The sequence below is a fragment of the Protopterus annectens genome, chromosome 9.part0 (genome assembly GCF_019279795.1).
Source record: "Protopterus annectens isolate FY-2018-M chromosome 9.part0, PAN1.0, whole genome shotgun sequence".
Classification (NCBI taxonomy): Eukaryota; Metazoa; Chordata; order Ceratodontiformes; family Protopteridae; genus Protopterus; species Protopterus annectens.
Window position 1 is genome coordinate 1,022,444,628 of NC_056743.1, and position 14,821 is coordinate 1,022,459,448.

General features: G+C 38.7%; 1 protein-coding gene across 2 annotated transcripts in view; it reads right to left on the reverse strand.

Moving 5' to 3' along the window:
* The window catches only part of LOC122811760 (activin receptor type-1-like), a 393,690-nt gene that overhangs the window by 124,802 nt on the left and 254,067 nt on the right, over nt 1–14,821 (reverse strand). For both annotated transcript variants that reach the window (XM_044083816.1, XM_044083815.1), the window contains exons 5-6: nt 8,865–8,964; nt 7,021–7,167 (exon numbers count right to left, since the gene is read on the reverse strand). In XM_044083816.1, the coding sequence (XP_043939751.1) occupies nt 7,021–7,167; nt 8,865–8,964 (247 nt within the window). The remainder of the gene's footprint in view (nt 1–7,020; nt 7,168–8,864; nt 8,965–14,821) is intronic.

Below are 14,821 nucleotides of genomic sequence, written 5' to 3' on the forward strand. Positions count from 1 at the left end.
ACAACACTCATTACCGCCACCCTACCAAAACATCTCATACTTTCATCCTAGTTCCATCCTAACTACTCTTAGTAAGGTTCTAGAAAAAAATCATGTATATGCAACTCTTAAGCTACATTCAACAATACTATCTCCTTACCTTAAAACTGCATGGATTCTGGAAAGGTTGTAGTACAATGACAGCACTTTGGTGCCTAACTGACCACATTCTCCTCAACAGGGATAAATGTAACTTGACAGGAATAATATTTGCTGACCCCACAAAAGCCTTATCAACCACCAGCTCCTCCTCTCTCTTTTCAGAACATTGGCATTAGTAACACATCTATCACCTGATTCCAGGACTTCTTGTCAAACATATTGTTCATAATTAAAACAGGCTCTTGGTTCTCTCAACATACACCACTTACATTGTGAATGCCCTCAAGGTTCTCCTCTCCTCTCTTCTCTTCTCTTCTCTGTTTTCATTAACAAACTACCTCATGATCTTCCTACACAACAAAATATCCTCTATGCTGATGACATGGTCATCTTTCGGTGCAGTAGAAACCAGTTTACAGTCAAAATACAACTAATAAAAGACATTAACTCCTTAAATTTCTGAGTCATTAACCACAAACTAACACTTAATCCTTCAAAAACAAACAACAAAAAAAAAATCAAAAACTTAAAAAATATAAAGTCACCAAAGTCACTCAGTAGCATCACCCTTTGTGGCACACCATAAGAAACAACCAGCTCCTTCCAATACTTCGGTTTGGTGGCTAGTCCAATTGCTAAAATTAAATAGCCATACATTAAAATCAGAGGCAAAAGTTAACTTACTTCTCTTCTAGGCCACGACAATCTCACCCTGCCTATCCAAACCAGCTAGGTTAGCAATAGGCAAAGAAGTCCTTCTGGCCTAACTTGAATATGGACTAGCCATAATAGCCACAGCCTTTATGAAAGACTCCTCCACATTATAGACAATAAAACACAAAATCTGACACCTCATCACTAACCCTCTAATGAACATCATTGCCTTAACCTCAAAAAAAACGAAATGGCTCCCCGTGCAGCACAGAGTAGGCCTAATAGTTGCTCTCTCATCTTCAGATTTCTCCAGCCTAACTCATTCCCACAGCTAGCTGCCAAACTTTATACTAAACACACACACTACAACATCAGACGCTCTCACAAGCAACCTCCCACCCACTTCAACCCCCACAAATCAGGCTATACCATACCAAGCTTTCTCTGTCTTTGCCCCTAAAATATAGGGATCCCTCCCCAACCACCTAAAAGAAGTGCAATCTCCATGCAACAACTTCAGAGCTGAGCTTAAAATATTCCTCCACACCAAATCAAACTTTGTCACACATCCCATAGCGTCATCTAAACCTCTAGCATTACTCTCTTCATCTGCTAACACCTCTAAATCCCCCCCACCACCTCCTGCCCTGACTCTCATTACCACACAGCATTTCCACCATGATATAAACCTGAAATATAATCATGAGACTTGTAAAATTTGCATTTCTCTCAAAATTGTTGTTACATCTCTTAACTGCTACTGTACTATTTTTTATATATTCTTATTTTCTGTTATGTTTTTAACATGCAGAGCTTACTGCCTCTCTGTTCCCTTTTTTCTTTCTTCTTTGTCAATTATTTCACTCAGGCAGTGCCTGAAAATGGTCAGTTATGATCAGTGTACCAAATGTAAAATAAAATAAAAATAAAATAGAGCTGGTAATGTTTGACAAGCTGATTTTTGATCAGCTTTGACATCTTTCTCACTCTTTGATGATAGAGCACCGTCAGTGGGAAGGTAACGTTTAAAGTAGTGTGTGTGTGTGTGTGTGTGTGTGTGTGTGTGTGTGTGTGTGTGTGTGTGTGTGTGTGTGTGTGTACATGCACTCATGCACACATACTCATACATATTATAATGATATTATGGAATACAAGTAAAAATGGAAATGTTAACTATCAATCACTGGTATAATTCCTAGGATTTCAGCTCATGAAAATAATATTTCATTATTTCAAGATCCCTGCATATGATCTGAGCTTGGATAAACAATGTATACGGTTCATGGATAATATTCCTCCTCTTTCACATTTGTTATTAATCATGTTTCCATGTGTACTCACATGCAGACACCTTTTAGTTGGTTTCTCCCAGCAGTCTGCTTCTTTGAAATTACAGATGTAATTTATTGATTAATCTCCATATGAACACTTTATGCACACATATGCTGCTTTGGGAGCATGGTGTCTATGGTTTACTCTGCCTTAGTTAAAGATCAAACATGTCTCCTCTTTTAGTCAGTGTGAGTTTATTCATAAATAATGATAATACTAGATAGCTTGGTACTGTATCTTGGGGACTGTCTTTGGACAAGGCTGTGGTAGGCAATGTATGAGTTTCCAATGACTTGAAACATTCTGCTACTTAGATAGCTGTTGATTCACATTAGGACTGTGTCTGAGAATCCACAATGGGAGAGCTTTCACATTGGAAAGTTATAGTCTACAGCTTCAAAAGCTTCATTTTCTACCCCCCCCCCAACTTGTGTTTACTTCCTTTGAGATTGCACTAGTAATAATAACAGCTATATTCTTTCCTAGTTACATTTCTGAGGTTGTCTTGCTCAGTCATACCTCTTTCATATGGTGGTGTATTTGACCATAACAAGTCAACAATTCCAAACCTGATCATTACTAGAACAATGAATAACCACACTCCCAACTACATCTCATGCATGTAACTCCATCATTAAAAAATCAACAGGTCAGCAGCATAAAGTTACATTACTCATTTTTATACTATTGTTTCAGACTTGCACCTTCTGCCTCTTCACTGATTACACGGTTTAGTTAAACACAACCTTAGCTTACCAATGCAAGACCAGCTTACTGTATTTATTTGCGTTGACTGGTCTGGGGTTCCCCTCCCTTGAGAAGGAGAGCAGTAGTGCCTAAACGTGTATGTTCTTCATACTGATCACTGCTGCTGCAACCTTAGGTATATGGGTTATATCCTGCCAAGTTTATAGCGGCCAGCCAACTTCCAAAGCGGGCACATTATTTACACCCAATCTATAAAGCAGCTTGAGCTGCTTAAAAGACAAGTTTGGGAGATGAGCCCTTCTGAACTTTACTGCCGCCCAAGAGTATCCTCCTCTGAAGTATTTGAGGATTGATGGTTGGCTTCTGCTTTCTTTTGCTGGGCAGATAAGTTTCCTTTGGGGGAAATGTTTTTCATTTTCTTAAATGTATTGTTTTATTACCTTCCTTTTTAGGAAAGTTATTTTAAAGCTTGGACTGTTGTTTTTTTAATAGGCTGTCTCAAAACTGTAACATTCTTTTAAAATGTGCACTCTTTTTTTTCTGTCAGTTTAAAAGTAGGGCAAATAAAAACATATTTTCTGTGAAGAAATTGTGTTGATTTTTCCATTGTGGGGATTCCATAATTTTTTATTAAAGAGCTTTTTACTGTGTTTTTTTCTGCCAAAAAAGAATCTTTTGTGGACTGGTAGTTTTACTAGCATTTGCTGCTTGTTCTCCTCGGAAAGATAAGGAGACCGGTAGTGCCTAAACTTGTTTACAATGACTGCCCAAAAAAGTAAAGGGTAATATTTTTTGTTAAAACATTTTCACTATTTTGCAAAGGGGCCCTTTGTATAATACTGTTAAGTTATGATCACCAGGGTCAGTGCTAGAACTACTGGGTGGTGACGTGATTATACTGTGATCAAAACACATCAATAACAGGGAAAATTACATTACTCATTGGAGGATTATAGCATATTGCTTAGATAATTACTGTGCAAAGCCTTACAATTTGGTATCTATAACAAGCTGTTCCAGTGGTGTAGAAGGATAAATCCTTGGCAGCAACCCAAGTGACCTGAGTTTGATTAATGGCTAGGGTGACTGACTGGGTGACAGGAAGGGATGAGTGGAATTATACCTGGAGGATGGTTGGTTCAGTGGAAGTCTCCTGTGATGATCCCTTTTGCAGGTTGGGGATATCACAATTAGGAGGCATGGTCCAAAGGGGGGAATAGGGTGGTAGGCAAAGCTGAGCTGCTGCGGAGGCAAGGCAATTCACTACAGGGACCAAGGGATGGGGGAACTAATTGGGGGTAGTTGTTGAATATGACCCCCCCATGAATTTGAACAGTCAGACCCCCAGGATGACCTCAAGATCCATGTCAATTCCAGCCCTACCAGAGATAGTCCACGGAATTTGGTAGTGGCTGGCAGACCCCACAATGGACATGGACACTGGGTAGGGAGCATTAGGATGATGCAGGTGGGAGAAAAAAATCCCCCCAAACAAAAATCTTGTGTTTAAGAATAATCATTTAACATTTTGGTAAAGCAGTGCACTGACTATTGGTAAATGAATTGTTTTGTGTTTCTTGATATCAGAAGGATGGTTATAACAATGATAGCCTAGATTTAGTTCTAGAAGCATTTTCACTGGGTGGAAATGTATTCCTATACCATATAAAAAAAGATTTATGAACTTTAATACAGTTACTCCCTTGCATCAAGTTGTTCAAACAGTAAGAAACAGCAAATTCAGTTGTGCTTTTTTTGGCTCACCGCTACTGCTGACTACAGGCTTTCTATTGTCAGCTCCCTGCATTCCCATCCACTGCATGTCCCTACCTTAGTGGCTTCCTGGTGTTACCCACCAGGAGAGACTCCCTCCCACGTGAGTTCTTGCACATGGAATGGAAGCCTCTATCTCCATGCATGAGGTATACAGGAATTGAAGTCAGCCAAGTATTGAAGAGTGGGATGAACCAGGCTAGGTGCTGTCATACTGAGGCTTGCAATGAGGGCTTTCCATTGTTTCCCCACCTCACTGTGCTGATATTATACATTAATAGGCTGGGTGGACTATAAGGCGTGTCTCAAGGATGTTCTCAAGTCTTGGCATATAAAGCAGCCATTCCCTCTCACCTCTCCCACATGCCTAATGCAATGATTTTCTCAGTGCCTTATCCTACATCATTTCTCATTGTAGTGTCACAAAAGGAGATACTGCCAGCCCAGCTATCTGGAATTTTGTAAATAATTATATGTCATTTGTGAATATCAACATGATTCATATGCTTGTATTACAAATGTATTAGAACGGTATGTCATATAAGATGGTTTGTGTAGACAAGTGTGCTGAAAGGTATTTTACAAAGTGCTGTTTAAATATGTAGCCACAGCTTGCCCTACTGGATTAGAAGAGAAATGTACACTCACTATTGTAACTATTTAGCTGTATATATTTTAACAATGGAAATTGGAACACAAGAGGTTAACTTCAGAAAAATTGCTAAAATTAATTTACCTTATGGCCATGTAAAAAAAGGATGTTATATTTCAGTTTCGGTGCAGTAACAGACACAATGTCTAGAGCTAGAAGTTTTCTGTATTGTCCTGGAAGTGTTTTGTTTTATGGCTTCAGGGATCTGCCTTATATCTAAGAAAAGCCATTCTCTATGTATTTTCACAGGTAGTTGCTAAATGCTACCAGCTGTATCAGTGGGGCTTTTCACCTGGGATAGAGTCAGATGGCAAGAAATTATGTCATTGTCCAGCTATCCCAGCAGTAATATTTGAGATATTAATTTGGGAAGTCTCTTAGTGAGAGACTGTATTCTGTATTTTGTCTTTGACCTGACAACGTCAAAATCCACTCACCACATCTGCCTTGCTTGCCCTGAAGTAAGTTATTAGGGTACAGTAATTCTCTTAGATACAGTCAGGACTATAGCAAACGTAGGTTAGATTTTTTTCTTTATTTATTTAAGACTGTCCTGCAATGTTGTTTTAAATATTCCATGTGATTTTGAACTCTGATGTAACTGTAAGTATATACTGAGTATTTTCTTGTTCTTTTATTATTTGTTTTTAAACATATTTAAACATTTCATTGTGGATGATCTGTCTAGAGATAATTTAAGTTCTGGGAGTACTTATTTGTTTGGTGACACTGTGTGGGCCACTCCTAATAGCCTTGCTCTTGGTCAAACTATCATTTGTATTAACAGTAACATTACACAGTAAGATTGGACACCCTTTGTTAAGACCTTTAAAGTAGCTGATAAGGAGTGACTGGTGGCAGGGGAAACCTTATAGTCTGGGCAGAAGGGTGCATAGCTAGTAAACATGTGCCAGCCTTTCCCAGGTGTGTGTGTGTGTGTGTGTGTGTGTGTGTGTGTGTGTGTGTGTGTGCGTGTGTGTGTGTGTGCGTGTCTGTGCGTGTGTGTACGTGTGCGTGTGTGTGCGCGTGTGTGTGTGTGTGTGTGTGTGTGTGTGTGTGTGTGTGTGTGTGTGTGTGTGTGTGTCCTCAAAGAGTGTGTGTGTCAGCTAGTTGGGCAGGGACATGAAGCACTGGTTGGACAGAGAGGGTGCTGAAGGTCTTGGCTTGGACACTCAGCTGAGATCTCAACTCTATAGCTGTGCCAGCCGGGAGTCTTACTCTGGATCTGGAGAAAGAGGGAGAAACCAGCCCTGGACTGACTGTGGTCTCTGTGTGCTCTTAAGGGAAATTATACTTGATGCAGAGAGCTGCATCTGGAAATACTGTGTCTGTGTACTTGTCATCCTCCCAATGTACATTCCCCACTGGTGCTAGTGGTGAGGATTGACACTCCTTGATTATTGAGCCAGAGGTGGGGCATCACATAAGGTTCAGCTGGCACATTTAATTCCCACATGATAGCACACCCATCCTCCTTTGACTATGCCACCCTGTGCTTAACCAAACTCAAGTCACCTGGGACATAAGCAGGCTTTTTTCCATCTATGCCATTGATTGTGCTGTTCTGTGTCTAAACCTCTAATCAAACTCATGTGACCTGTCAAGTAAGCAGAACTTTATCTCTGCATATCACTAGTGCCATTACATTCATTGAGTAGACAGTTTTTGTCAAGCTGTTTCTAAGTCATATTGAAAGCTGACACATGATGACATTTCAGTGAAATTAATGCAGTACATTCCAAATGCATGCCCTTACTTACCAAGGATATTGTCATGCCTGAGCAACACAGTATTGTATATTTCTGTTTCTCTAAACCATGACTGCTCATCTCGGGATGAAAAAATCTTCACAGCTACATTTTCACCTTGCCAGGTTCCTCTCCACACTTCTCCATATCTGCCTTTCCCTGAAAGTAATTAAGCACATTAGTTGTGAGGGCAACATTATTCTTTTTTATTGATTTAGACTTGATTTACCCTATTCTGCTTATCAACAGATGGACTGTCTGTCTCAGTGTGTACTTACCAGATGTTACTTTTTAATAGCTCTGTGACTGGTCATGCTCTGGTGTGACAGCATATTCATAACCAATGTCTGATTGGCTAAAGTATTATTGCAAATACTCATTTTTACTGATTATGTGAACTGACTGTAACTACTTGTTCTTTTATAGTTGCAAGCTAGTGTTAGTAGTAAAAGAAACAGCACAAAGGTATATATTCATTCATGCTGAATGACTTGATAAAATAAATTACAGACAGCTCCTAAGGGCACATGCAGACAGTCAGTGGAAAACATATTAGCTGATGAGTACACATAATACAGTCAGAACATCTGAAGGACACAGGACTCAAGGCATGGGATAAAGGATGTTGACATGAGACTGGCTTAAGTTAAGGATAAGGCTGAGGTATGGTGGAAAGGAATACAAAATGCATTTTGTCACGCAGCAGCACCACATCTTTCTTACTTTGGGGCTTCCATTTCCTTGTACTTGTTTATTGAAAGTTCTATATCTCACTTCATTTATAGAAGTGTTATGGCATTCTGTTTGTTTATATTTTACTTTAGTAACAGCAGCACTCACCTAAAATATGATAAATTGCATCATGTCTTTGCATTACTGCAGATCCCAGAAATGTGTTTTACTTTTTGATTTTATTTGCATACAGCACTAGTGCACACATTTCATACAACGTTCAAACTAATAACAAAAAAAAAAAATAAAACAAAAAACAAGCCAGGATAAAATTCAAGCAGCAATTTATCATACCTCCCAAGGAATGATTCCAATAAAGGTTCATGAATAGAGGTTCTTCAGGATAAACCATATTACAAACCAGAAATTAAATATAAAGAAAATCAAGTCTCATATAAAGAAACAAAGTAGCATGTTTAATGAGATGAGCACTTCTGTGTTTTGTTTGTTTATTTGCGTTTATTTATCACAAAACTGCACTAGAAAAATGCATACCACTTTCAGACATACCTCAAGTGAAAAATCAAAAAGTTTTATATATATATATATATATATATATATATATATATATATATATATATGTGTGTGTGTGTATGTGTGTGTGTGTGTGTGTGTGTGTGTGTGTGTGTGTGTGTGTGTGTGTGTGTGTGTGTGTGTGTCTATAAAATAAAAAATGTGAATGAAAAGATGGAAAGCGATACACCAACAACCAGATAAAGGAAAACATGCTCAGAATACATGACAGGAGCACAAAAGACACTGAAAAGAACAGTTAATGCTTGCCCATACAGATCAATAAAGATCAACAGCATTGTACAGTCATAGAAAAACAGTGTAGAACATCACCCACTGGAAGCCTTGTGGCTTTCTATACTCACTGCAAAAAGCAGACCTAGCTCAGTTTGAAAAGGTTTTCCTGGCTAGATCTGAACATGGAGTATGTACAACACCACAACAAATGTTGCTAAAAGGAAGAGATTTAACTGCTGATGCAGAGCATCTTCATAGTAATACAGGGTTCAGTGAGGAAGAGAGAGGAACCTAGAGGGACAGGGACATATTTTAAACAAGTATACAGTTATTTTAGCATGACGAATTTTATTTCAAAAGACACTTTTGCTTACCTACACATTCTACAAGAGTAACCTGCCGGGCCACAGTTCGTTGCACGAGAAAAGGTAGACCAGATCCACTGCCAGAAGTGCAATATTCATCAAGTAGGTTCTGAAAATAAGGACATTTAAAATGGCTAAGAATAAAATCATTTCAAACAATTAAAGAAAAATTAATTTAGGTAAATAGTAAATCACTATAGAGCAGTTTTTTTATCGGCTATTATCTGTTATTATAGCCCATTGAATTGTAACATCATTTTACTTCCTGGAAATCAATTTTTAACATTCTCTTCAGAAAAATAGTAGTGTAAGTAGGAATCTGTATCCAATCAAATGCAACCTGGTTTAAATTTTGAAAGTGTCATCATGAGATGAAACAATTTCTAAGTTAAATTAATGAGGTAAAACCCAGTTCTGAGGAGCTTGGAGTTTTTACTTATTTATTTTTTATTTATTTGTCCTTTGGTAACCAGAAAAATCTTACTGAGCCAATGGCCCATTTTTAGAGGAGGCCTGGGGAGAAACGCTCCAAAACAGATTCAAAACGACAAACAATAGTTAATAAATAATTATATGGAAGCCGGGAAAAGCCATGCAACACATTAATTATTTTACAATAAGTTGATGATTAATTATATACAAGGAGAGAAAAGTCCCACAACAGACTAAATATTTTGCAATGACCCAGAGAGAAAGGCTCTACAAACAAACATTAAAACATTTGCAATAGCTAATAAGTAATTATACACAATAAGTGAAAAGCTCCACAGCAAAAAAAAAAAAAAATTGCAATAGATTAGGGTGTAACCTTATATACAAGGAGATGAAAGTCCATAACACAGTAAAATACATTTACAGAATATTGCTAGCAGAGATTGTTATCAAGAATACAATGCTTAGTGCAAGTAGTAAGATACTTGATACGTTGATAGACAAGTACTAAGCTAATTGCCGTTGTTGTGGGCAATTGCAATTTAAAGCTTAGCCAATTTCCCTTGGTGAGAATAAATCCTGCAGCTTTCATTTGTGAGGTAAATACCTTAACCATTTTGGGGGCTGGCACTTTGAAGAGGTGAATAGCCTATGTTGAGTAAAGTAATATGTACTTATTCAAATTACTGACTATATTTCTAATAATATATGGACGTGAGAAATAATAGTATATTCTGATGTCAAAGCAGACAGGGTACTTGAAAGAGATGAGGCGGATTAATGAGCAGGAGGGAAAATTAAGGACATGGAAAGAGTTGATTAGTATTCAAGAGATGAAAATGTTATGGAATGATACTAGAGATAAAATACATAGTAGTAAGTGTCAATTACTAGAATGAGGAAGTACAAGAGAATTTGTTAGCAGTTTAGTAAAATGAGAGATACTTTTGATGCTAGGCTATTATTGCCTGCTAAGATACAAAAGTGTTAGTGATTCAGAGTGTGAAAGACATACAGTGGATATAAAAAGTGTACACACCCCTGTTAACATGCCAGGTTTTTGTGATATAAAAAAATGAGACCACAATAAATCACTTCAAAACTTTTCCCACCTTTAATGTGACCTATAACCTGTACAATTCAATTGAAAAAGAAACAAATCTGTTAGGGGAAAAAATATAAAAAATAAAAAACATACAATAAGCTGGTTGCATAAGTGTGCACACGCTTAAACTAATACTTTATTGAAACACCTTTTGCTTTAATTACAGCATTCAGTCTTCTTGGGTACACACCTGCCATCAATAAGAGACTCTGATTAACCCCAAATAAACTTCAGCTGTCCTAGTAGGATTTTCCTGACATTTACTCAGTTGCCTGCTACAGCAAAGGCCATGGTTCACAGAGACCTTACAAAGCATCAAAGGGATCTCATTGTTAAAAGGTATCAGTCAGGAGAAGGGTACAAAAAAATTTCCACAGCATTGGATATACCATGGAACACAGTGAAGACAGTCATCAAAAAGTGGAAAATATGGGACAACAGTGATGTTGCAAATAACTGGATGTCCCTCCAAAATTGATGAAAAGACAAGATGAAAACTGGTCAAGAAGGTTGCCAAGAGACCTACAGCAACACCGAAGGAGCTGCAGGAATTTCTGGCAAGTACTGATTGTGTACTAAATGTGACAACAACCTCCTGTGTTCTCCATATGTCTGGACCTGTGTGGTAGGGTTGCAAGATGGAAGCCTTTTCTTACACAGAAAAACATCCAGACCCAGCTAAAATTAGCAAAACAATACATCAAGTCTCCCAAAAGCATGTGGGAAAATGTGTTATGGTCTGATGAGACCAAGGTTGAACATTTTAGCCACAATTCCAAAAGGTACATTTGGCACAAAAACAGCACTTCGCATCACTAAAAGAACACCATCCCCACGATGAAGCTTGGTGGTGGCAGTATCATGCTTTGGATTTGCTTTTCTTCAGCTGGAACTGGGGCTTTAGTCAAGGTGAAGGGAATTATGAACAGTTCCAAATACCAGTCACTTCTGGCCCAAAACCTTCAGGCATCTTCTAGAAAGCTGAAGATGAAGGGGAATTTCACCTTTCAACATGACAATGACCCCAAGCATACATCCAAATCAACAAAAGAATGGCTTCACCAGAAGAAAATTAAAGTTTTGGACTGGCCCTCCCAGAGCCCAGACCTTAATCCAATAGAAACTCTGTGGGGTGACCTGAAGAGGGCTGTGCACAAGAGATGCCCTCGTAATCTGTCAGATTTGGAGCACTTTTGCAAGGAAGAGTAGGCAAATATTGCCAAGTCAAGATGTGCCATGCTGATAGACTCCTACCCAAGAGGACTGAATGCTGTAATTAAAGCAAAAGGTGCTTCAACAACGTATTAGTTTAAGGGTGTGCACACTTACGCAAACAGTTTATTGTACTTTTTTTATTTTTAATATTTTTCCCCTAACAGATTTGTTTGTTTTTCAGTTGAATTGCACAGGTTATAGGTCACATTAAAGGTGAGAAAAGTTTTGAAATGATTTATTGTGGTCTCATTGTTTTATATCACAAAAACCTGGCATTTTAACAGGGGTGTGTACACTCTTTATATCCACTGTAGTTATAATAAATAGGGGGGCATGTATCGGATTTGAGGGTTGTGTGAGTACAGATCCAGGCATTAGATTGCTTGTATGCTGAAAGGTTAAGGGACAGAGTTCCAGGAGTGGGCTACACAGCTGGAATAAGGAGTGGTTCCTGCTGACAGGTGTGGTTTGTAGGTACTCAGCAGCATTCTGTTTTCAGATCAAAGAGGCCTAGAGAAGAATAATATCTAGAATATGATCTGGGGGTATTCCTGTAGCACCATAACCTCTAGCAGTCACAGTAGCACACACGAGCGTAACCTACATACCCAGCAGCACCGAGTAATGTGTTCCTTCTAATTCTCATTTTCTAAGATACTTTGTCACAGTCAGTTTCCCTTAAACCAGACAAAAAGTCCTTGTTCCTCCTTTTATAGTCAATTGATCTGATCACCTGATTTTGAGTCACACTTGCTGGAATACAATAGTGCAAGAAGGCAGTTGCCTCTTATGCTGATTGCTTTGGATTGGAATAGGCCATAGTACTCACATGCTAGTGGTCTGTGTGTGGTACCAAATCTACACACCTCAGGAAAAAGAGTGAAACAGGTGTTACATTGTTTGTCACTGGTCCATTGTTTGTCAATGGTCTTTCTTTCTTTGATGTGTGGCAACCTTGGATTAAGAATAATTATTAGGGAAGCAGGGCATGGGGCAAATTTCCCACACTGGGAGTGTGTGTGTGTGTGTGTGTGTGTGTGTGTGTGTGTGTGTGTGTGTGTGTGTGTGTGTGTGTGTGTGTGTGTGTGTGTGTGTGTGTGTTCATGTGCGTGTAGGGGGGGGGGGTTGGGGGGCTTGCCTGTCGGTCTGCACAAATTATTTTTGACAAAATCAAGTACACACATTATGAGAATGCATGTGGCCAAACTGTCATTTATGAGATAGTGTAGTCAAGCTAGCATGATACAAGCTTGGATGTGTCAGGGCAATATAGTGAGTTCATCAGAAAGTACTGTGGGCTCCCCATACAAAGCAGAAAATAAGCTGCACTGCACAGAAGACCCCCCCCCCCCCCCACACACACACACATACATACACATTCTTGGAGTAGCATATCCATTTACTACTTAGTGTTATCCAACATAACAATATCAAATAATTAATAGCTTTTCTATACAACAGTTTCAGACTTACATGAACTTCTCCATCTTCAAAAGAAGGGGAACCATGTTTGCCTAGGCCAAATGAGAATTATAACAATTATCCTGGGAGAGTCTTCCTGAATCATTAGAAGTGGAAAGCCATACACAACATTCCCATCCATGGGAATGAAAAGGCATCTGTCTTCCAGACTTTTGAGCAGGGAGTCCGGGAGAAGTTCTTTAACTGTCTGTTGTGAAGGGAGGCAAACAGATCTGACTGAAGAATTCACCACAGCTGAATAAATTCCTGGAAGATCAGTGGGTTCAACTTCCATTCATGGGGGTCTGTCCTGGTCCTGCTCAGCTTATCATCAACAAAATTTTGCTCTGACAGAATGTAAGTAGCCTGTTAGATAGATTGTACTAAAGTTTGCAAAGGATGTAGGATCTGGTTCCTCCCAGTTTGTTTCTGACCACATCATTGTGGTGTTATCTGCAATTACTAGTAGAGGGCATTGTACCCAAGGTGATTTAGAGATTTGACAGCATTTATTACAGACATAATTTATTTTACATTTATGTGCTTCAGTCTGACCTGGTTGTTGCACAGACCCTGAATTTTCACCCCCTCGGATATAGTTTTCCAATCTGATGAAGTCCACATTACCGGGACAAAAGTGTTAAATCTTATTAAACTGTGTGTTTTGGTGCAATACCATAGTCTAATTCCTTGGTTTATTGGTTTTGGACTTGTGTCTGTTACTTCCAATCAAAGTCTGAAGTTTCTGTGGTTACAGACTGAGTAGGGTCTGGAAGGGAAATGGGAGACCTGGGTTGAGAGATAACTGATCCACCAACGAGAGTAACTTGCTTTTTTTATATCCCAAAATGGGCATCCGAAATTTTAGGGGGTGCTGGTGTTGGGTTTAGACTGATTTGAGGAACCACTGAATTTTCTCCATGTGAAGTCTGGTTAAAGGAATCATGAGAATTGTTTAGGACATGAAACCCAGAATCCAGAAATATTCCCTGTCAGATATCAGAGACTGGTTGGAGAATACCAGAAATTCTTCCTTGTACAATTCTACTTTGTCCTGAGAAAGAAAATCCATCATGAGGGATGCATCCAGGAGTCATCCCAGAAACACTATCCTATGACATGAAACGAAAGAGGACTTCCCTATGTTCACCTGAAATCTCTGACTGAGAAAAATGTTTGCCACCCAAACCAAAGATTTTTGACAAATTGTAACAGAATCTGCAAAAATAAGCCAGTTGTCTAAACATGCAAATGTTAATGCCCTTCAACCTGTAATGGGCTATCACTGGAGAAAGACACTTTGAAAAAACCCTTAGAGCTGTAGACAAACCAAAGGGTAAGGCAGAGAACTGAAAATATAAACCAGACACAGAAAATCTTAAAAAAAATGTCTGAAGTCCTTGAGAATTGGAATGTGATAATAATCATCTTTTAAATTCAGTTACCAAAATAAAACTAAGAGATGGAATGAGAAGTAACTGAGATTGTAGACAGAACATTTTAAAGTTTGGAATTAGACGTGAAGGCTTAGAAAATAAAAGTCTAGGACATGCCTCCAGGTTCCTTCTTTCTTTGGCATTGAAAGATTCCTGAATAAAATCCTTTCCCTGTTTGATTTGGGGAACAGGTTCTATAACCCACGTAGACAGCATATGGTCCAGTATAGGAGGAAACAGGGAGATTTGATTGGATGGATATGGAGGAGAAACTTGAAAAGGAAGGAGGGACTCCCCTGTCAATTGTAGCCTTTTTG